The following is a 23,362-nucleotide window of genomic DNA, read 5'->3' as shown; positions in this document are numbered from 1 at the left end:
TTCAAGGTGGGGGTCATTTCAAAACGAAATCTTGACTTTATATTTGGTGATAACTTCCTGGTTCTAGTTCTAAACCCTGATTACTTCAAAACTGGTTTGACTTAAGCATATAGTTACACTTAGAGTGTAACTAATTCTATCATAAGCAAACGGTGATTTTTTATTGGAAACGCAACTGAATTTTCCTCTTTTTCTCTGGAGATTGCCCTGAGGGTTTAAGTCACGAATATGTGTACAGGCCTTATGACTATTTCTACATTTAACATGTCAATGTAATATTAACATTTTTACTTGCACTGATATTAAACTTTCTCATCTTTAAACTTCAAATCCATCTCAAATACTGAAAAATCAAAATTTACTTTGCTTTTTTATTTTAATTTTTTAAAATGCTCACCAAGGATATGTTTATTGATTTGAGAGAGAGAGAGAGAAAGAAACATTGATGTGAGAAAGAAACATCAATTGGTTGCCTCCCGCAGGCACTCGACTGGGGAGCAAAGCTACAACCTAGTTATGTGCCCTTAATGGGAGATCAAACCTACAACCTACCTTTTGTTATGTAGGAGAAACTGAGCCACCCAGCCAGGGATATTTTGCATTTTTTAGAACAAAAATGCTTCCATAAACAAAGCCCACTTTGTACTCAGAATTCATTTTCTTGGCCCTGTGTAAAGCAGTAGAGAACAATGGTCAGTTACACATACATGGATTCCAGGAAGCTAACAAAGAGAATTTGTCATTTAAGCAAAATAGATTATGGAAATTTTAAATGAATAAAGAAAACAGCACCTAACTGAGAGGGGCAAAAAGGATCATTTTCCTTCTCTGAACTGCACTGCTTGAACTAAATTAACAAAATCTCCCAAAATAAAAAAATCTTAAATAATTTCATTATTTATTTTTAAAAGCACCTAAGTGCCCACCAGTAAACGAATGGATAAAAAAACTATGTTACATTTACACAATGGAATACTACACAGCAGAAAGAAGGAGCTCCCTCCTATCCTTCTGACAGTGTGGTTGAACCTGGAGAGCATTATGCTAAGCGAAATAAGCCAGGTGGTGAAAGACAAATACCATAGGATCTCACCTATAAGTGGAACCTAATCAACAAAACAAATAAGCAAGCAAAATATAACCAGAGACACTGAAATTAAGAACAAACTGACAGTAACCAGAGGGGTAAGCGGGGGAGAGGGATAATGGGGGAATATCCAGGAAGGGCCATCGAGGAATATGTATGAAGGACACATGGACAAAGCCAAAAGGGGTAGTTTCCAGGGTGGGAGGCAGGGAAGGGTGGGGCATGGTGTGGTGAAAATGGAGACAACTGTACTTGAACAACAAAAAATAAATAAATAACAGTATTTCAAAAAAAGGCAATTTTCCCCAGTAAATACATGGTCATACCAAAAATAAAAAAACTCCTTTGTTTTAAACCCGTTGCTGAAAATAATTCTAAAAATGTATCATTCACTACTTTAGTGAATGCCTAGAGCTCTCACTTCTGTGAGTTTTGATGATATGAAATCTATCTATATAGATGGAGGCCACTGTCAAGAATATGTATGTGCTCCAAACCATAGTCTGGACCGAAGTTACTTTTAATTGAAGAGGTCTGTTTTCTTATGATGAATCTGTCTGATCACACTTCCTTTCTTCCCTCATAAAATGAGACTTCCACTAACTTAAACGACAGTCTATCAAGTCCCTTATCAGTTTTCGTTAAACCACTTTTTTTCCAGCTACTTGTATCTTGTAAAACCCAAATCAAAATTAAAAAGCAGTAGCTTATTGGCCACGTGGACAAAGGGAATCTTTGTTTTACGCAAAAATGTACCCACGTATGGAAATTGCGCAAATACATGGTCAGCACCTGGGTAAAGTCATCTGACGTCGTTTCACTTGCGTTATTTAGTGGCCAACCCGTTCCCAAGATTTAACTTTGGTAACAATGATAAGTCAGTTTCGCACCCTGTCAAAGACTTTGGACTGTTGCCGTTTACTTCTTGGCAATATTAGATTCAATTAGGTCTTGCCATCTCTTTGTCTGTAAGGACTGAATACAACCCCTACCTTTCGGCGGTTAGTTTTTTCCAGGAAAGTCAAAACATCCCTCAAAGGATCAAAGATCTGTCATAAAGCAAGAGGAAAGCGGGGTCGTTGTGACAGTTTTAAAGGGGCCCATCAGACCTTATTCCTCACCGCATGTCTTCAGATTTTAAAACGAGGGTTAGGATCAGGAGGGACAAGAGAGATGGAGGCAAAAGGCTCGATCCTTAAGCCAAGCCGAAAACAAAGGTGAGTAACTGCGTGGGGGGCACGGGAAGACCGGCAGAGGAGGCTCCTCGGCGCCCAGCCGGGTGGCGTGACTTCAGAAGAACTCAGAAAACAAGCCGGGACTGGTTAGACACGAAGGTGTCCAAGAGGCGGGCGAACCGGCGATTGCAGGAGAGTCACAGAAAGGAAAGCCCCTCCTCCCGGTTCCTCCTAGCCCAGCCGGGAAATGAAACCAAGGCTGAGGCCTAGGTCAAAGGCCGGGCCGGCCCCTCAGCCTCCAGCTTCCCTAGGTGGGCGTCTCCTAGCAGGCGCGCGTGCCGCACGTCGAGCTCGCCTGCCTCGCCCCCCACGCGCTGCGCATGCGCGGCCGCGCCCCGCCCCTCGCGTCCCGGACGGGATAATGGGGCGGGGGCGGGGAGCAGAGGTGAAGAGGCTATCCGAGTATCCAGACTGCGTGTGCGCTAGCCGCCTCTGCTACCGCCCCTGCTGCGTCAGGACTCCTGGACCGTCCCTCCTCCCCTCTCCGTCTCCCCATCATCTCCCCCCGCCCCCGACCGAGCGGTGACTTAAGCAACGGAGCGCGGTGAAGCCCATTTTTTTCTCCTTTCTCGCAGCGGCGCCGGACAGCCCGCGGCTCGCGGCCCTCGCTCCGGCCCGAGATGAATGCTGCAGCCGAAGCCGAATTCAACATCCTCCTGGCCACAGACTCTTACAAGGTAGAAGCCAGGGGCGAGGGCAGGTGAGGGTGGAGGAGAGGGTACACTGGGAGCGAGCGCGAGGTTGCGGGCGGGGGGCGACCGGTCGGGGTCGTGGCGCTGGACAGCCCCTAGGGCAGGCGCGGGTAGCGTCGCGGGGCAGGTGAAGCTAGCGCTGCGGTGGGGAGGAGGTGTATGGAAGGATGGATGGCAGGAGGCGGGGCCTGGCGGGGGTGGGTGCGCGGCGAGGGGCTGAGGCGGGCCCAGCCGGGGCCGCCTGCCTGCAGGTTCGCGCGCCACCGGGGGCTCAAGGCTCGGGGCTCCATGCTCCTGGCGAGTCCGGGTCCGGGGTTGGGCGGCCTAGGGTGTTAGCGGCCGAGCGTACGCCTTACCCAGGAGCGCGGCCTTCTGGCCCTGGGCTGAGCTGGATTGACCTGGGCCAGGGCTCCCCGGAGGAGCCGGTCAGTTAATTGAGTAACAGCCCCTGGGGCTCGGCTGTGGAGAGAGGGAGCGTGGTTTGAGAAGTGGGATTTTCCCCGTGGAGCTGAGTCGGCTGCTCTCAGCCCTTGCTAGGCAGATAATGTCTCTTCGAGATGGGCGAATTCCTAGTAGGGGTACCGGAGCGGCCAGCCACATTCCTCTGCCGGTGGCCCTGGTACGGAGGACGCTCATCGTCTCCGGTAGCCGTCCTGGATTTTCTTATCCCACTCGATTGGGCTCCGTTTCGAACTCCTTTGCTCCTGCTGATCACTCACGGACCTTAACCCCTTGTTGCAAGCAAAGGCCCATATGCCCTTAAGGCCACTACAGGACTTAGGCGAAAAGGAAAGTGAAACTCGAGGAGTTAAATGAACTTGTAGTTTTAAACCTGGAGAACTTTTATGCGTATTAGACTGTTGCATATATAGCTGCCCCATTATCTTTATTTGAAACCCACTAGAAAAGAATGATTAGACAAAATCTGGCAGATGTTCTTTCTCCTAGGTTGCAAATTACATGACATATGAATTATATGACTGTACTTTGCTAAGCTTTGTTAGCCAAGACACTAAAAAGTGTCTTGAAATGCTAAATCAAAAACTCCATTTTACAAAGTATTTTAGTTTTTATTTGAGCAACATGATGGTTTGAAATACAATGGTAGAACATAATGCCGTCATGTTTTTTGGCGTGATTTTTTTGTGTGATTTTTATTACACAAAAATTACACTATGTGATTAGTTTTATTTTGGAGAATCCCATTTTACTTAAGTTCTGTTTTGTCCATTTCTCTTCAGTTGGCTTAAGATTCTATTTAGAATAGTTTAGATAGGTTATATAAAGTAGAATCGTTTCATTAACAAGTGGTTTTTTTAATGGACTTTTAAAGTGGAAATCTATACTGTTACAAGATCATGGTATTATCATTTATTTGGCCCTAAAACTTTCTCATGTGTTCTCTTAGTCCAGTCATAGTGTTTTATTTTTAATAGTGATTTTAAAATGGTTTCTTTCATTCATAGTTTTTTAAGTAAATTTTTTCTTAACTAAATCTTTAAAATAATCTTCAAAAATGTTTATGTAATATGATTTGATTGAAATGGGAAATGTAAACGTATGTTGATTGATCTTTTAAAAACAAAACAGAGTACAACTTTGTAGTTCCTCTCTAGCCATTATACATAAGGAATGTAAAATTTTCTTTAACATCAATTTCCTTAATTAGAAGAGTGAGTTACCTTCAAGTTTTCTAATATCCTAGCTGGGTATGCTTAACTGCACGATTAGTATTTGCATCTATTTAATAAGGTTTATTGCTGTCAGTTTTCAAGTGAGACTGGTATATTTGACTGTATTCATATTCTAAAGTGAAAATATCTTAGATTTTCATCTTACTAAGATTTGTCCTTTTTCCACAAAAGATTCCATCAAGAGGGTTTAATCAGGTTGACATGTCTTTATACCAGTTGTTTACAGCAGTACAGGAGAAGAGATTGTGTATTCCATACTCACATTTTAGTCTTTAAATTTTATTTTCCCTGCATTTTTAGTGGTCCTTATAGCCTGTATTCCATTTTTGCCTTTTTATCTTGTTGGGTAAAGAAGAGACAGAAATGGTCATTTTGATATTAGAACTAATGAAACTTATTTGGAAATTACATAATGTTACATATACTTATTTGTACTTACAAACTATTGGCTAGGTAGAAAACTAGTGGCTTTAGATGTGTTGATGGAATAGAGCAGAATGTTGTTGATTTCTTTCTAAAACTGAAAAAAGGATCATTGGTTGTCTAAGGACTATAAAAATGTATTTTGCAGGTAGATGAGGTAATATCCATGCACTAGACTACATTTGGATGTTTTGTTTTTACTTGTACCCTCTTCAAAGAGTTCAGGACAGTTTGGACCAAAGGCAGAACATTTAAAATATATGTTCATTTCTGTAAATCTCATTCTTTATTATACATAATAAAGAACTAGGACAACAGATAAATATGGTGGTTTCATTTTCATCCTAGATTCTTCTTACAAATAAAAAAGACACTTAAGTCTTAAGTTTTAATCATCTTCAATCATTTCAAAATGGCTTGGGCCCTGGCTGGTGTAGCTCAGTGGATTGAGCGCAGGCCTATGAACCAAAAGGTTGCTGTTTCGATTCCCATTCAGGGCGCATACAGAGGTTGTTGGCCAGGTCTTCCACCAGGGTTGGGGGCACACAAGAGGCAGCCACACATTGATGTTTCTCTCCCTCTCTTTCTCCCTTCCTTCCCCTCCCTCTAAAAATAAAATCTTTAGGAAAAAAATGGCCTAGAACAAAATTATCAACTGAATTGTATTTATATTGTGCTAAGCCAGGTAGGGAAAGATGCATTTGGGCTGGCCTTAGGCATTGCAGTGGTTAAAAAGCATTTCGTAAAGGAGATACATCTTTTTTTTTTCTGGTATAGCCTTAGATCAGCTTTCCAGTAACTGTGATCATTAAAAGATTCATTTCGGTTCCATTCTTCCTTTCCCTTGCTTCTGTGTAGATAAATGTTCATAACAAGCTACTGCAGATAATAATTTTAACATTTCCAAACATTCTGCTTATTAGCAGATTAAAATGGAAGATGTCACCAATTGAACTGTTGTTGAAAAAATACATAGTACATCAAAGTAATCCCTAAGCAATTTACAGTTTGAACCACATCACATATTAGCTGTGAACTCTGCTGTCCCGTATGGGTTGCTTCTCAAAAGTCATTTGTAAACAGGTTATCTAGACCTCAGCACATTTTCATCATTCATTTAATAAATAATGGAGAACTTATGAAAGTCTGTATAATTTATGGTGATTAGACACTGAAGGCAGCTTTCAAAAGAAGAAAAGATTTTGCCTCATTGTTAATGGCAAAATAACAAATCTTAAAAGTTTGGCTTTTTGGAGGAAAAGATTTAGGGTTAATGAGAGACATCTCCAGTGTCTTCCTCTTAGCTGTTCCTTTTTGTCATGTTGCTTTCCTTTCACTGCTTCCGAATGGACACTGAAGTATTTATCACAGTGGCTCTCATGGCATCCTGAACCTTGAGAGGACTAGGGTACTGCTGTAGTTTGTATGTCAGAGAATACCTGTGTATTCTTATGATGCAGTTTTTTTCATCCTTACCCGACGATATATTTATTGATTTTAGAGAGAAAGGAAGGGAGGAGGAGGAGAGAGAAACATCGATCTGTTGGTTGCCTCCTGTATGTGCTCCAGCCAGGGATTGAACCTGAAACCTGGTATGTTCCCTGACTGGGGATCAAACCCACAACCTTTTGGTGCACAGGATGATGCTCCAACTAACCGAGTCACCAGCCAGGGCTTATGATGTACTTTTTCCAGTAAGTTTTTATTATAGGATAAATTCAGGCAACAGAAATAAATCCTATATATAAAGCATGAGTGTATTTCATAGGAAACTTAATTTAGGTCAGTAATAATTGTATAATATCTTGCAAAACAAAAATATCAGAAATCAGTGTCCTCTTTGTCAATTGATTAAATCTCTTTTTAAAGTGTGGAGGAGGATACAAGTTGCCAGGAACTCTGTGTCAGGAGGTTTAAGGGAAGAGGTACTGTAATGGTTATAGCTGGTTTTATAATTTCTTTCCTTCCCCAAAATGATGTAATCCAAAAAAAATCCATAAGCCGTATTTTTTAAGTTCTTGCTTAAAATGCCAATTGCAATGGATTATTTTCTGAGGAAATAGAGATATTTCTAGAGCTTGAGAAATCATGTTATATTGAAAAGAATAAAGAATTCAGTTGTGTTTTTTGCTTTTTTTTTGCATATTAGCTTTGAAGAGATAGAAAGTCTTAGCCAGAGTAAGGCTGAGTGGATCCTCTTCTGAATGCCCTCAGATATGTGCAAATAACTTACTCTGTGACCTTGGGTATGTACCCCACGTGCTCTTATGCACATGGTATTGTTAAAATGTTGGCTTATGATTATTTGAGGTTAAAAATTGTAACTGGAAAAGGAGGTTAGTAGTTGCCTTTGGTCATGTAATCCCCATTGTGGCAGGAAAGATAACAAATCAACCTTGTAGGAAATCTAGAGAAGCTCAGGAGAAAGTTAGATTTTGCTCTCACAGAAATGTTTTATGCAACTTAAATATATTTCATACTTCTCTTTAAATGTCATAATTGGGATTACAATTTTTAGAAACTTATCTTTTCATGAAGTAAATCAATCACATCCCTAAATTCAGTTTTATTCTAAGAACTATACCTTCCTGTGTGCCTGTGTTCTTTATCCCATGAATATTTATGTACCAGCAGCGCTTTACTAGCTGCAGGAAGGCTGTACCAGTTTAGGAAACATTTTTAGGAAATGTTTAGGAAAACATTTTAGGAAAAAGGTTTGCTGAGGATATTCTGAGAAATCTGTTATTTTTCTTCATCTGTAAATAATTTTAAATTTATTGTGGAACCATTTTCTCTGATCAAGTCAAAACAGTGCTTAAAAATATTTGAGCTCCTTTTTTGTAGTTCACTTTAATTTTGAATTTTATGAAAATTTGTTAGTATTCCTTAACATTTAAAACTGAGCTCTCAATTTCCTACCCATTCTTTCCAAAGCTTTCTCCATCTCAGTAAGTGACACCATTATTTACCCAGTTGCTCAAGCCAAAAATCTAGGAAACATCCTTAATTCTCTCCCCCCAACCCCATCCTCCATATCTAATCTATCAGCCTAATTCTCTCTTACTTCCAAGATATTGAGCCAGTTCTCTCACCTAATCTAGTCCTTGGCAGTAGCCTCTTATCTGACGCTCCTGCTTCTACTCTGGTCACTCTGTAATCCATTCTCTACCTCACCACAAGACTGATCCTTGTAACATGTGAATCACTACATCTTAAAACATACTAATGGCTTCCCATTGCACTTGATAAAAATTCAAGCTACTTATTGTAGCCTGTAAGCCTTACCTGATGTTGTCTCTGTAGCTCTCTGACTTGTGCCCTGTACCTCCTCCTCCCCATTCCCTAAGCACCAACCACTCTGACCTTCATTCTTTTCTGTCCTTTGGATCAAGTTCTTTCTTTCCTCCTTGTCATTTAAGTCTTGCTCACATATCACCATCTCAGAAGCCTTTCTGTCCTATTTAAAGTAGTCTTCCCGGTCCCCCTAGCCCATCATTTTCTTTTAATTTTACATAGTATCCATATAGATCAGAAATTATTTCATTCATTTATTTATTGTTTTTTGACTTTCTAATCTTCATTAGCCCTATGAGAATAGAGCTATGCATTTCCCTGTCATCAGCATCTAAAACAGTTCCTGATACATAGTAAGTACAGCTTATAAAGTGTAGGGCAAAAGTAGGTTTACAGTTGTCAGTACATGGAACAGTTTATTCGTGTATTACGTTAATAATTGTGTTATTTTCCATGTGAACAGACAACTGTAAACCCCACCCTGTATATCTGTGAATGAATGAACTATTTATAAAATAAGAATCTATTGATTTCAATTTCTGTTATATCATCTCAGTTTTTGATGGTTAAGAGGGGTTCAGAAAGTGAAATGAAGAGGACAAAAAAAATAGCAAAACTAAAATTACTATAAATCATCTGTTGGCTGTATTTTTAGAATAATATTTACTAAAATGCTCTGTACAAAATGTTTTCCCATAAAATAATGTTATATGCCAGTATAAGTAGATATGAGCATACTCTTATTTTATAAAACTATTGGGTATTGGTAGGTGGTTAGTAGTAAATTATGTTTCATGGTTTATTGCCTGACCGTTTACCTAGATGACTTAGAGCAGGGGTGTCAAACTAATTTTCACTGAGGGCCATAGAAGCCTTGAGGTTGCCTTCAAAGGGCCGAGTGTAATTTTAGGACTATATAAATGTGACTACTCCTTAACTAGGGGCAAGGAGCTCAATGCTACCACTGAGTAGAAACACAGTGCCAGGCCAGATAAAACAAGGTGGAGGGCCAGATTCAGCCAATGGTCCTTGTATTTGCCACCTGTAACTTAGATTCTTTAGTTAAATTCTAAAACTATTCTCTTTAATTTTCCCAAAGAAGATTTTAGAAGTCATACTTCATTTCTAATTTAGCAGCCTAGACAGTTTTTTCCAGAGAAAGCATTCTGAATATTTATGCACAAGTTTTAAGTGCCGTAATTAAAGAATACAGCTAAAATGAAGCATTAAAATTATAATATATTTAATTGTTGTCCAGAACTTGTAAGATGAAGAGTTTTACTATATTGCTATACCAAGATAGAGTTATGTGGTTTAGGACATTTCCATTTAGATTTTGACTGCTTGGTCTACTCAGAAGATGAAAATAATGCGTTTACATTTTGATCTGATATAGAAGAAGTAATTTATAAAAATGTATCATTTAGTATCTGAACAATAGAGAAGGTCAAAACTATTGACAATCACAATGGTGAATCTTTTACAAACTTTTGTGATGTGATCCAGACCCTTATTCAAATTTTGCTTCATCATAATTGGCTTTTGTCTTTTATTTCACTGCTTATTCCCATTAAAGTAGTTGGAGATATTTAGATTGTAAACTGGACATTTTCATTTTTGCATACATTTGCATTTTGGGTATGTCTTGGGTACATTGTTTTAGGTACTGGTATCTTTTTCAACCAATTTCTTAGGTAATTGAAATGGTAATCATTTGTTACTAGGGTATCATATATATGATATATGTATGTGTTTGCACTTTAGTTAATTGCCTAATAGATTTAATTGCTCTAGATTTACAGTTGTTATCAGTCTCTGGGTTCTGACCTGAAAGAAACTGGCAAATGCTTCTAGGTTTTGATGAGGCTTCCCTATTCCTTATAGTACATAGGTACCTGTTGTATCTGAGAAAAACAGAAAGTTCTAACTCTGTTGCCTGACTCAGGCAATCAGACCACATATTAATATAAAGATTCACCTCCAAGATTGCCTAATAAGCAACTTGACGGTGCTATTTTTATGGAGTTGCAAATTGCTTCTATTGGAGAGGAAACATTTTAAATACGTGTGATTTTTTTTTTTTGCTCTCTATACAGAGTATATTTGTTTTAGAATTGTTGTGCCAAGCTGCAATGATTCTTTAGATTAAAATTAAGTTTTACTAATTAAGTTTTACTTTTTGTGCTAAGCTACAAAGAGTCTTTAGATTAAAACTAAGTTGTACATCCAAACAAGGAAAGCGTTGTTTTTCCTAAACTTGCAATCAGAGCTAAACAGGAAAAATGGTTAATGTTCACAGTGGTTGTCCAGGAAATTTGGTCTGCCAAGATTTATTCCACCATTACCCTGATTCACCACCCAATTAAGGCAATTAAGGCATTATGCGTACTCTTTCAACTGGACAAATAAATATACATTATTCTTCCAGTTATTTTTTATTGGTAAATTGTTTTAACCACAATAAAATATGATAAAATTATAATAAGCACTCACTTTATTTTTCTTAAAACAAAAACAGATAAATTTTCAACAGTGACTCTTAACCAAATCCATGGAAAAGAAATTTGTGATGATACCTCTTCATATTTTTAAACCTATAAGGATTTGACATTTCATTGTATAGACATTTATTTCCCAACTCAGAGGTAATTTCAGCAAAAGAAAAGATTACAAAGAATTTTTTTGTTTTGCTGCTGTTTCTTCTTTTGCTTTTATTTAGGTTTTCAGTGTTGCTATGAAGACTACAAAAGATAATTCTCACTACCTCATTATACAAATAAACAAGCAGAGTCCTGGGAAGTCACTGACTGACTTCTCAAACTTAACCACATTTAGGTAGCAACAGTACCAAATCCTGCTTTCAGTTCAGCTGTGTCCCCACCCCCGACCCCCTGCAGCTGCATCTCTCTTCCCTTGAGTGAAGACTATTCCCCAAGATCAAATAAGATACCTGTCGTCATACTTTTGTTCCAGGTATGCAGCTTAGAGGCCTTGTACTTAAAGTTCAGTCTGCTTCTTTATAAAATTTAATGGTATCCTGTGGTTTTGAATTTAAGATACTAAACTATTAAAAGTATCTCAATAAGTATGTGTTTTATATTTTATATCCAGGAAAACAAGTTGATCAATTTTAAATAAGTGTGTTTCTCTGGTTTTAAATAATTTCAAGCCCTTGTTATTGTGATTTATGGTCTGTTCTTCTGGTGCTTTCTAACTCAAGTATTTCTCGTTCATACAGGTTACTCACTATAAACAATACCCTCCCAATACAAGCAAAGTTTATTCTTACTTTGAATGCCGTGAAAAGAAGACTGAAAACTCCAAAATAAGGAAGGTGAAATATGAGGAAACAGTATTTTATGGGTTGCAGTACATTCTTAATAAGTATTTAAAAGGTATTATTTGTCCTCGTACATTTAAAACATTTCTTCTATATAACTCTTCATAATTTTTCTCCTATGTTGTTTTATTCTGTTATCTGAAGTAACTTTTCGAATAGTCTAATTATCTATTTAATTAATTTAACTACTTTATAGGAGTTCTGGAATTTTTTAAAAATCTTGAATACATTCAGTCTTATAATTTTGTATAGGTGCTTAGTGTTCTCAATATGAGAAAGATTTTCTGAAACTAAGTTTGGGAATAAGTTTAGAAAAGTCACTAATTTTCCAAGGCTAACCTGGTTTATTAGTAGACTTTAGTCATTGATTCAAAATGAAGGATTTGTTATTGAACCTGGGAACTCATTTTGAATTATGGTAGCAATTGTAATTGGAATATTTTTATGCTAGTCAGTTTTACCTTAAAGGCCTATTTTTCAAAACTATTTCTAACTATGAACTTAGTCTCAAATGCATATTAAAGGAGAAAAATCCCCAAAATAATTTCTTTGCCTTTTTACAAAAATTGAAAGCCCATTTCTACTCTGTTTTGTAGTGTTATTTCTAGGAGATGAAACAGTTTCCAAGAGTTTTATTTCTATATTTTGGAAATTTTCATCTCCAACCTTTTCATATAAAAATACTCTTAGAATTAAATGCAGATTAAGTTGAATTTTATATAATAACCTTTTCCCATAATCTTGGCAACTTTAAGATTAGACAGTTCAGATGTGTTACACTACTAGAAACCTACTTGGTGTCAAAAATACTTTGTGAGCAAGATAGCCCAAGGTATTTGAAATGAGTTGACTAGTGATCTTAGATTGAGAAAGTTACCAAAGACTATGTCACACTTCATTTCTGCAACTCAAAAACCTCATAAGATACTAGTTATTAATTACAGCTAAAGCATATTGGTTACTTATTACAGGCCAGCATTATTCTAAATGCTTCATGTGTTATAACTCATTTAGTCCTCACAACCACTCATACGTAGGTACTCTCCTGTTTTATCCTCATTTTACAGATAAAGAAAATGAACTAAAGTTATATTTGAGGTGCAAAAATATAATAATTGTGAAGATTGTTGGATTATCGGCCCTGAAGATACCTTTTATGAATAAAGTGAGAGGTTTCACTTGGCAAATAATCTGTATCAAAGGCTTACTCTCTCAGATTTGAAGAAATTAGTAGAGGCGTAGAAATTAAGTAGAGGCAGAAAAGATACCTTCTTAGAAGTTAATTTACTGTGAGTTTAAAAAAATACTATCCATGTTATTGTTTCTTCTGCACATTTACTGTTCAAATAAGAAATTATCATACTTAGACTGAGTTATTACAAGTCCAAAATCATTTTCTGGCTTTGCTGTTGATTTTGGGTGAGTTATTTAACCTCTCAGATCTTGTTTTTTATCCATAATATGGGTGTAATATCTAGAGACATTAATCCTGTGACAACTCAGCAGTTCACAGAATGCCTTTCAAAATGTAAACAGAAGATGTATTTGCTTTTAGGTAAAGTAGTGACCAAAGAGAAGATCCAGGAAGCCAAAGAGGTATACAAAGAGCATTTTCAAGATGATGTCTTTAATGAAAAGGGATGGAACTATATTCTTGAGGTAAAAACTAGTTTCATATTTTGGTCTACTATTTAGGTTTCACATTTACTTCAAAATTTCTTGCAAAGGAATTTGAATAGAAAATTAAGACTACAATTGCAACTCTTTTCCATCTGCGACCCTAAGTATGATGGCTATTTAAACATTCTTGTGAAAAGTTAAGGGTAGCGTTTAAATGTTTTTTCTGGTGGCAAATTATTAGTGTCTAGAATCTACAATAGGTCAAATTTGTTATAACATACATGAATTATGATTTAATTAACTAGCATTTTTTTAAGAGAGGTGATTTAACCCTTTCTTTGAAAATACACTATAATTAAGAAAGGGCATGGTTATTTGGCAATTTCAGAATTTAAGTGTGTTTTCTTAACTATAGGTTATCTAAGAAAATAGATGCTATGGGTCTATCACTACACAGTAATTCTAGGAGATTTCCCTTACTGAGTAGTTAGAATGATTTGGTACAGATCCAGGAGGTTGATTTTTATTCTTTGTTGTACTGTAATGTTCACATCTAGCATGTTTAGAACCATTTGCTTAAATTTTGGGGTATCCAAACACATCAGAATTAAGTTACAAGAGTTGAATGTCCTTTGATGGTTTTCTTTATTACCAAAATAGATTGGGAGTGGGATCTATTGGCATCTTGTCATCTTAAGTATTTGCTAATTAATTTACACTTCAAAAACAAATATCTTTTCCATTGTAAACTATTAAACATAAAGTAATTAAAAACTGTCATACCTATCTGGTAATAATGCATTTTACCTTTTGGGACTCATGGTCTTATGGGTCTTTGAAGAAGTCCAGTAAGCATTCTGTAACTGTAGTTTCCTCACATCTGAAGTGAAATCTGTTGGGTAACTCCTGCACTTACTCCATTTGGTTTTTTGTGAGGGTAATAGTAATAGATAAGTTAGGTGCTATGCTTATTGATATAATTTCCAATGGCCAGATGATAAATCTTTTGATTTTATATTGAGAGAATCTTAGCTTTCACAGGTTCTCTAGATATAATCTTGTCTAACCCCATTTTACAAGTAGAGTCTGAGACCTAGAAATGTTAAATGACTTGCCAAAGGTCTCCTACCTGCTTTTGAGTTCAAGCCAGGACTTCTAAGTGAGTATTTTTTCCACTCTCGAGACCTTCAGTGCTTCTCATTAAACAGATTTTTCTTGTATCTAGTTGCCTTGTCCCAAATCACATAAACTATTAAGAAATCTGAAACAACTTGCCTTCCTAGCCAAAAGTTAGCCACAACTTTTAGCTTTAAAAGTAGGAAGGTATAGTTAAATATCTAGTAACATACCATGTAGCAAATGTATTCTCAGCCTAATTTTGGAGAGAATTAATTGTTTTTTATATTGGTTGTCAGAGCTCTAGGAAGTATACTATCAAAATAGTTTCAGGTCTACACCAAGAGCAAAAAGAAAACCTATTTAAGATTCTTCTACTGGCAGAGATACCTCCTCCCCCCCCCTTATTTGTTTCTTTGTTTTATCTTTCAGTCTTTAACCTTTCTTTTATGAAAATGGTTTAAGAATAAACATACTGTTTTTGGAATATGTTGAAATAAACTCTTCTCTTTTTTTTTTGAAAGACTTTTATAATCAGTTTGAAATTATCTGTATCTTCTAATGATAAATGTTCATAGCAAAAGCACTTTGACAGCATGAAATTTAAAAATTGATATCATTGCTTAAGCTATTTTAGCTAATTTTATTTCAGGAGGATGAGGATATTCTATTACTAACATTATAATAACATCCACAATTGTCATTTCTATCACAGTAAGTTTAGCCTCTGTAAAATGTAAAGAGTCACAAAAACAGGTAATGAACATCATCTGTTGAATGAAATAAATTCATTATTGTCTCTTACCAGAAATATGATGGGCATCTTCCAATAGAAGTAAAAGCTGTTCCTGAGGGCTCTGTCATTCCCAGAGGAAATGTTCTCTTCACAGTGGAAAACACAGATCCAGAGTGTTATTGGCTTACAAATTGGATTGAGGTGAATTGTTTTGTTTTTATTTTTTATTTAACATTAATTGAAGTTGCAAAAACCATTCAACTGGGATTCTAGTCTTAAAAATGCTATTAATAAAGTGATATATCTTCCACAATTTAATAAACCTTTCCAATCCTCAATTTCCTCATCTATAAAATGACAGTTGGATGAAAAAATCTTTAAGGTTCCTTCCAGTGAAATGTAATGTTCTGAGATTTTATCTAAATCAAAGTATTAAGAATTATTACTGTTAAAACTCAGTTGGCTTCCATCTTATTTGTCGCACTCTTAAATGTGTATTATCATGGAGAAAAATTAGAAAAACAGCATAGGTACATTTTTAGTAACTTGAGACATCTTTTGGATATTCTGTTGCAGTTAGACTAAAGGAATTCTGTTCAAATTTTTAATAATTGCTTTCTTTATTCTTACCTAATGAGTTAAGGCCTAGGCTCTACTTCCTGATATTTCTCATCTAAATACATTTTAAGATTGACTGGTTATTTTGTTTAATTTCTACAGATAAAAGGAGGTTGTATTATAAAAGTTTATATTACAAGACTTTTTGTTTGTTTTACCTTGTATCTACACCCAGGCAATCGTGTTTTTTCACATGCTTATAGTTTTGATATTAAATATCTACTTAGCTCCTCAACAGCTTAATTCACACTTGATCTTAGCCAAAAGGCCAAGAAGCAATACCAGCTTAACTTACATTTTCTCTATAAAAGAAAATATTTTGGAAGGTGACTGTAGAAATACCACATTTCTCTTTGAGAGGTATTTATTTAGTACATGCAACTGACTCTTACTAGTTTATTGTTTACACTAATTTGTTATGTTGTAAAATAATACATTTGAGGTTTATTTTAAAACTTGAAAAGATTTAGAAGAAGTAAGAGGTCCAAAAATATGTTTGAAACTCCTTTTTTGCTAAGTTGACAAGAAATTTAAAACTTTCATATCAGATTCTTAATGGGCCATCAACTAATAATAGGCTAATGGGCTCAGAAAAAATTTACAATTAACCAAAATGCAGATTTTGAATAATTCACTGCTGTCTTAAAACTTTGAATTAACTATGAACTCAAAGTAAAAGAAAATGTATTTTATTATTAGTTTTTGTGTAGTTGTTACTGTATTTGTGCTGGCAAATATTTGATTTTAAAGGGATGGTATTGTAAAAACATTCCCTTATTGTTGTTTCTGATCGATCCATGTTTTATAAAATAGTGTGTTTACATTCAATACCAGGTCTCTAAAAGAGGCTTTGTGAGTTTTTATGTGGGGTTAAAGGAGATTCATCCTACTCTACTCATCCCCAATCCAAGTTTACTGCCTTATAATATGAAATCTGTTACCAAATTCAATAAACTTATTATTTACAAACTTGAAGATTTTCTTTAGGCAATTCTTGATTTAAAATATTTTAAATAATAATACTCAATAGTGCTCCTTCCAATTCTCTCTCCCATTTTATATTCCAAGTTAGTAATACCATTCTTTAATGAATTAATTAATTAATGCCATTCTTTAATACCATTCTTTCATTACTAGTGCTAGAAGAAATTTTAGTTTGCACATCAAATCTCAAAACATTTTTAAGAGATCCTAAGGGTTCTGCAGTAGTGTCTCAGACTTACAAGGGGCCAAGCATATTAGGCTAAACTTACCCATCTATTCCAACCATAAAACAAAACCTTGCACTGTTAAAAAGAAAAGATGACTTTAAAAACCATTACATTAATCAAATGCCCTCATTTTACAGATGGGGAAATTGAGTCCTGAGTGAATGGACTGTAGTTAACAGAGTAGGCCCAGTCCCCTTTCTGCTATACCACACCATTTTTTATTCTTTCATAACATTCTTCATCCTGCAACAGTAACATTATAATAAACACATCCTAAATGAATTTTGCAGGTTTATTTACTTTAGTCTTAGTTTTTAGCTAAAAATTTAATCTTGATTTGTGTGGGCAAATTGCTATTTTGGAAAAGTTTCCAACAAGGCCTACTTTCATTAGACCTTGGATTAACCCAAACTAACTTGCCTTTTTTTTCCCTTGCTTACACCTACAGTGATCTTTTTTAAAGGGGACTGATTTTGTTAAGAGTATAATTTAAGCTGATTTTGTTGGACTATGAAAAGGAAATGGTGATGTGAAGGATCACTGTGTCTGATAGTTATTTCCTTCCTTCCCTGGCATTTTTCGAGGGGTAAGGTCAATCTTCTACCTTTTAACTCAACTAGAGTTGTTCACGTTATGTTTTATCTTTTTCATACTCCTAGATAATGTCAGTGTAAGTTAAAGTGTGAGTTCATTGAATTAAATTCAACAAGTGAACATTGATTGAGTACTAGCTATGAACAAAAAAGTTCTGGACACAGAAATTAGGACAAGATATGTCTTATTTAAGGGTCTTTGGGGGAGGAGCAATTTATTTTTTTTTTAATTTTATTTATTTTTAGAGAAGGAAGGGGGGGGGGAGAGAGAGAGAGAGAGAGAGAGAGGGAGAAAAACATCAATGTGGGGTTGCTGGGGGTCATGGCCTGCAACCCAGGCATGTACCCTGACTGGGAATTGAACCTGCGACACTTTGGTTCGCAGCTCACACTCAATCCACTGAGCTACGCCAGCCAGGCAGCAATTTACTCTTAACTAACCACTAACATAAGTAAGAATGATAAATTGGTAGAGGAAAAATAAGTAATTCTAAGGAATCTGAACTGGAAAACATATTGGTCTGTTACATTTTTTTCCATAAAATAAAAGACACATTTTTCATTTTCACCAATAACTTTATTGATTTAGATATTTTGAGTATGTCAGCTAACTCCCACTGTCTGGCTTCTAATGTGTAGAGGCCAAGGGTACTGCTAAACATCTTCCAATGCATAAGACAACCCCACAGGAAAAAAGTATTTGACCAATATGTCAGTAGTACCAACAAACTGTGCAAACCATTTTTGACATGTTTGATTGATCACAGCACCTTGTGCATACACTACACAAATCTTTTTGCATTTCAGTTGCATTTATACCTTTCTTGAAATAATAAAGTATAGTATACTGACAGTGTTGTATATTTTCTTTCATTTTCAGTTTTTAAAATGCCTACACAAAAATTCACCCATTTTGATAAGATATTTTTTAATGCTGATACGACAGCTTTCACAAGACAATCTAACAAAATTGTTTTGAACGAAGTTAAAGACAACTAAGCACAACTGCAGCCAGCAAAAAACAAATGAACTTGTTGGCCAACCCAGTAAATAAATTTTAATAAAGAAGAGGAATAGCTGAGCAATATTCTTAGAATATTTTTAAAAACCATTTTTAGAGTAGCAAATAGCCCAAAGGGAACTGCAGCATTAAAGTGGGAGATATAGTAGGAAATCAACCTCTAGATGGTAAACAAGACAAGATTATAGGGAGCCTCGAATTTCTGTATGAATTGACTTTTTCCTCTATGGATAATAGTCATTAAATGATTTTAAGGAATAGCAGGACCTGAATAAAACATTCTCTTTAGGATGATAATCAGTGGTTATCATCCTAAAGGAAGTGAAGAGGAAGTCAAAGATTAGAGGTAGGTAATCATGGGCAATGACAGTGGAATCAGAAGAGTAATTTCAGAATGGTTAGAGATTGAAGGTAATTGGTTATAGAGTTTAAGTTAGTAGTTGCTTTAGTTTTCTGTTGTTATTTAACAAATGATCCCAAAATAAAATAGCTGTTATTTCTCATGATTCTGTGTTGACTAGATGCTTCTCTGCTGCTCTTGCTTGGACTTTGGTGTCTGCATGCAGCTGAGGATCCAGCTAGGACAGGGCAGTCTAGAATGGCCTCCCTCCATGTCTGGGGCCTCTCTGAGACAGCAGGAACTGTTGGGCCTCTCTCAGTAACTTAGCTTCTTCACAGCATTGTAGTCTCAAGGATCCAGGAGACTGAGACCTGCAAAACCTTTTGAAACAGTAGCTTTGAAAGTCATACAAGATGACTTCTGCCACATTCTGTTGGTTAAAAGCAAATCATAAGTACAGCCCAGAATCAAGGGATGAAGAAATAGGTTCCATCTTTTGATGAGAAGAGCTGCAAAGATTTGGGGCCATATTTAATCAGTCATCATAGGAGTCTAATGCTACAGTTTATGTTTTTTCTTTTTAGGTGATCGAGTCGGAAAATCCAAGGTTAAATAATCTTTTGTTTTTACTTATTTTATTTATTGATCACTTAATTGGTATTCAGTAAAAACTAGTTTTGTAAAACCTAATTGGTACATTAAATAGATTATTGATTGCAGTCAAACGTTGTTATCTTAGGTCTTTCTGAAATAAATTTGAGACCACTTCTAATAATAGACTATCTGGTTTATAAAATAAATATAGAAAATTATGGTCCTATTATGGAGAAGGTATGAATTCCCAAGCCATAATAATTAATATATTTGCCATGATTAAGCATCAGACTTACTTTGGGTTTCCTGACAGCAAAGGTGAAATAGAAAACCAAGGTACAGTTCTTATCAGAAAGAAGGAACTTAGTGATTCTTTCATGTTGTCCTCATTTGAGAACTTACATAATAGGTACTAAGTATAATATAAACAGTGGCCTTGCAGTTTTATAACATATGCAGAAATGTTTCATGCTGCCTTCTTAAAGTGACTTTTGATAAAAACTATGGACATAAAGCATAACTCAGTGGATAGAATTCTCTAGTGCTAAGCAAAAGCATTCAAGTATATAACCTACCAATAGTCGTATTAGATCCAAGTCTATCTAGAGGAGTAAAAGGATAACTTTAGACCCATACTATACTGTTCAAGGTGTAGACCATGGACCAGTGCTGGTCCATGAACTATTTGATACAGCTTCACATTAAACACAGAAATCAAGAATAAGCATTTAGAAACTTTTATGGTAGTTGCCTCACCATCCAAGTGTGTATGTATTTAAAAAAAACTATTAGTCCATGACAGAGTGAAGATACTTTCAAAAGTTAGTCCTGCATCACAGATAGTCTTTCCAACTATTATTTCCATCTTTGGAGATTTGGATAGAAATGTGATGTTCTCAACTATTAAGGACCTGGCGTGCTTTTCCTTTATGTTGCTGATTTGAGAGCCAAGCTATGCACTGTATCTGGAATGCATGCGATGATATCCTGTTGTACAGTTGAAATGTCTAAATGGTGTTTCCAGTAGTGTGGAAGTTCAGAACATATCTCCAGGGAAAGCTAGGATTCTCCTCAGAAAGAACCCAGTATTTTATGTATTAATATTTGTGGTTAATTTTATTACTACAGACCATTCTTGTTCAGTCCTGGTATCCAATCACTGTGGCCACAAATTCTAGAGAGCAGAAGAAAATACTGGCCAAATATTTGTTAGAAACATCTGGTAACTTAGATGGTCTGGAATACAAGTTGCATGATTTTGGCTACAGAGGAGTCTCTTCCCAAGAGGTAAGGAACTGAAGAAAACCTCATTGAATAAAATGTAGATTGTCAGTAGGTTACAATTATAAACTTCCTGGGAAGTTATGGGATTGATGTTGGTCTGCATAGGCCACATTTTGAAATTCTAGAAATTTAGTGAACAGATAAAGTACCTACTGTGTGTTAGCCTCTGTTTAAAGTTCATGGAATATAGTCTTCAACAAATGTTTCTATCCTTTATATATCAGATGAGTGGGTAGATAGACTGACAGACAAACATAATATGGCAGATGTCAGATAATGCTACAGAGAAGCATTAGGCAGAGTAAGGGAAAAGAGGGTGATGGGAAATGGGAGTGGGTCTCTGTTAAACCATTCTCTTTGAGGAGGTAACAGTTGAATTCTTAAATACGTAAGAAAACTGGATCTTTGTCATAGGAACTGTTTTCTCTGATAATAGTTAAATATCTCTCTAAGAATAGCAGAAGACAGTAATTCTTTGGGAGCTATATGGTCTATACCCAAGTATGGGTCTTTTTTTTTTTTTTTCTTCTTTTGGATTTGGTTTTGGGTTTATTTTCCAGACTGCTGGCATAGGAGCGTCTGCTCATTTGGTTAACTTCAAAGGAACAGATACAGTAGCAGGAATTGCTTTAATTAAAAAATACTATGGAACAAAAGATCCTGTTCCAGGCTACTCTGTTCCCGCAGCAGAACACAGGTAAAATTCTGTTTTCATTCTCTTGCCATCTAAATATTTGTTTTTTATAATTAATAAGTTTTTTCCTTTGTTTATTTGTAATTCAGTTATAATTTTGCTTAAATATAGAGCTGTGTTCTCTAGTAATTCTTCATGACCTTAAGCAATACAAATTTATTACTTATACTTTGTGTAAAGATTAGTATCTGGGAGGTAGAGAACTTGTAACTATCTAATGGAAACAGTTTAAAAGCTTTTCTTTTTAACTGGTATATTGCCCTTATAGGTTTTTCTTTAAAGGACTTTTTCAGCTGCTCTATGGCCATGTGCAGATATATTGTATCTGTTAAATTAAGTCTAGAACCACTCACACCTAATCACTTTTTTCCCTTTCCCTGCTCTTCTACATGACCTCACCTGTCTTTGCCTTCGGAATTGTCATCTGGACTCAGTACCCTGAATTGTAGATGAGCAAGTAAACCCTTTCAATGAAAAGAAGAAAGTTCAGATTCTCCTTTTGCTTCCTTATCTAATCTCACTAAATTATCTCAAGGTGAACTAGGAGGCAGTTGTAATCTAAGCAGCAGCTGGTCTGATCCTAGAGTTAATTTGTTTTGAAAAGATATGCTGGGATGGGGGTGGGGAGTAGAAGTGGGTGTGGTGGAATAAATGGTAATAGAAAAAAAATTAAAAGCTAAAACAATCATGTCAAACTTTGTTTCTGGTTCTTGTAACAAAATTTATTTACTCTCTGGGAGGTTTATTAAGTCTTACTTACAGTAGAATATTGCAGGGTGCCAAAACCAGTAGTGAGCTTAGAATAAAGCTTGAGCTTTTTATAAAAAGTAATTTATATTTATTAAGCACCTGTTTTATATGATGCAAAAGCTAAGCATTTATTCAAGTTAATCTATTGAGCACTACAAGGGATAGAAATTTGACTCTCTTCAGGATAAAATAGTACAGTAGTGATGTTCTTCTTTGTTGATAAAGTACTTTTAAGGGAGTACAATTAAAGCGCTCTAGTGGTGCAAGGGAAGGAAAGGAAGGAAGGATTGCATTCCAATGACAGAATCAAGAAAGGATTTATGGAGGTAGGATGTGAAATCGACTTAGTGAAGGAATGGTAAAATCTAATGGCAGTCACGGGGATGACGCATTCTCTAAATGAGAATTTACTGCATGCCTACCATGCATCACACATTGTCCTGAAAGAGCCAGAAAGAAAGAGGAGACTGAATGTGTTTAGGGAATCAGGGATAACACATAAAGACTGTAGGGAACATAAGGTAAACTGGGAAGACAGGTTAGTGAAGACTCAAATTTATGCTAGGTTATTCTAATTCCATTTTCAAATGGAAGTGAGCATTGAAATGTTTGAGCAAAGAAGTGATGTTAGAGAAATATTTTAGGAACGTTATTTTGATAGTAGGGTCTCTTCTGAATTGGAAAAGAGAAACGAGAAGGTAGGAGGCCTTATAGGAATCTATTGCAGCAGTTATGAGAGGTGACAAGGTTCAAAACCAACTGGCCAAAATGAATGAAAAGAAGCAGATAAACATGAGCACTGGCTTAGGGGATGAAGTTCCTTGAACTTGATGATTTGAATTAGGACTCAGTAGAGAGTAGATTCAGCTAACATTTATGAGAATTGCCATATTAGGGCCTTATTGAATGCCACATTTAAGACTAGTGAAACTGGGAAAATTTATGAACAGATAATGGTTTTAGTGTTAACAGTATTTTTATTTCAGACTTAGATGTATATACTTTTTTAACACTTACTAT

General features: G+C 35.9%; 1 protein-coding gene across 1 annotated transcript in view; it reads left to right on the top strand.

Annotated features, from left to right (window-relative positions):
- Positions 1-2,674: 2,674 nt before the first annotated feature.
- Positions 2,675-23,362, top strand: part of NAMPT (nicotinamide phosphoribosyltransferase) — a 38,335-nt gene continuing 17,647 nt past the window's right edge. The window contains exons 1-6 of the mRNA XM_045827307.1: positions 2,675-2,999; positions 11,664-11,820; positions 13,321-13,424; positions 15,310-15,438; positions 20,743-20,901; positions 21,459-21,595. Coding sequence (XP_045683263.1) covers positions 2,943-2,999; positions 11,664-11,820; positions 13,321-13,424; positions 15,310-15,438; positions 20,743-20,901; positions 21,459-21,595 — 743 coding nt within the window. The 5' untranslated portion in view covers positions 2,675-2,942. The remainder of the gene's footprint in view (positions 3,000-11,663; positions 11,821-13,320; positions 13,425-15,309; positions 15,439-20,742; positions 20,902-21,458; positions 21,596-23,362) is intronic.

The sequence above is a fragment of the Phyllostomus hastatus genome, unplaced genomic scaffold, assembly GCF_019186645.2.
Source record: "Phyllostomus hastatus isolate PE091 unplaced genomic scaffold, TTU_PhHast_1.1 phas_scaffold_78, whole genome shotgun sequence".
NCBI lineage: Eukaryota > Metazoa > Chordata > Mammalia > Chiroptera > Phyllostomidae > Phyllostomus > Phyllostomus hastatus.
This window is presented reverse-complemented; position numbering and strand designations above follow the sequence as displayed.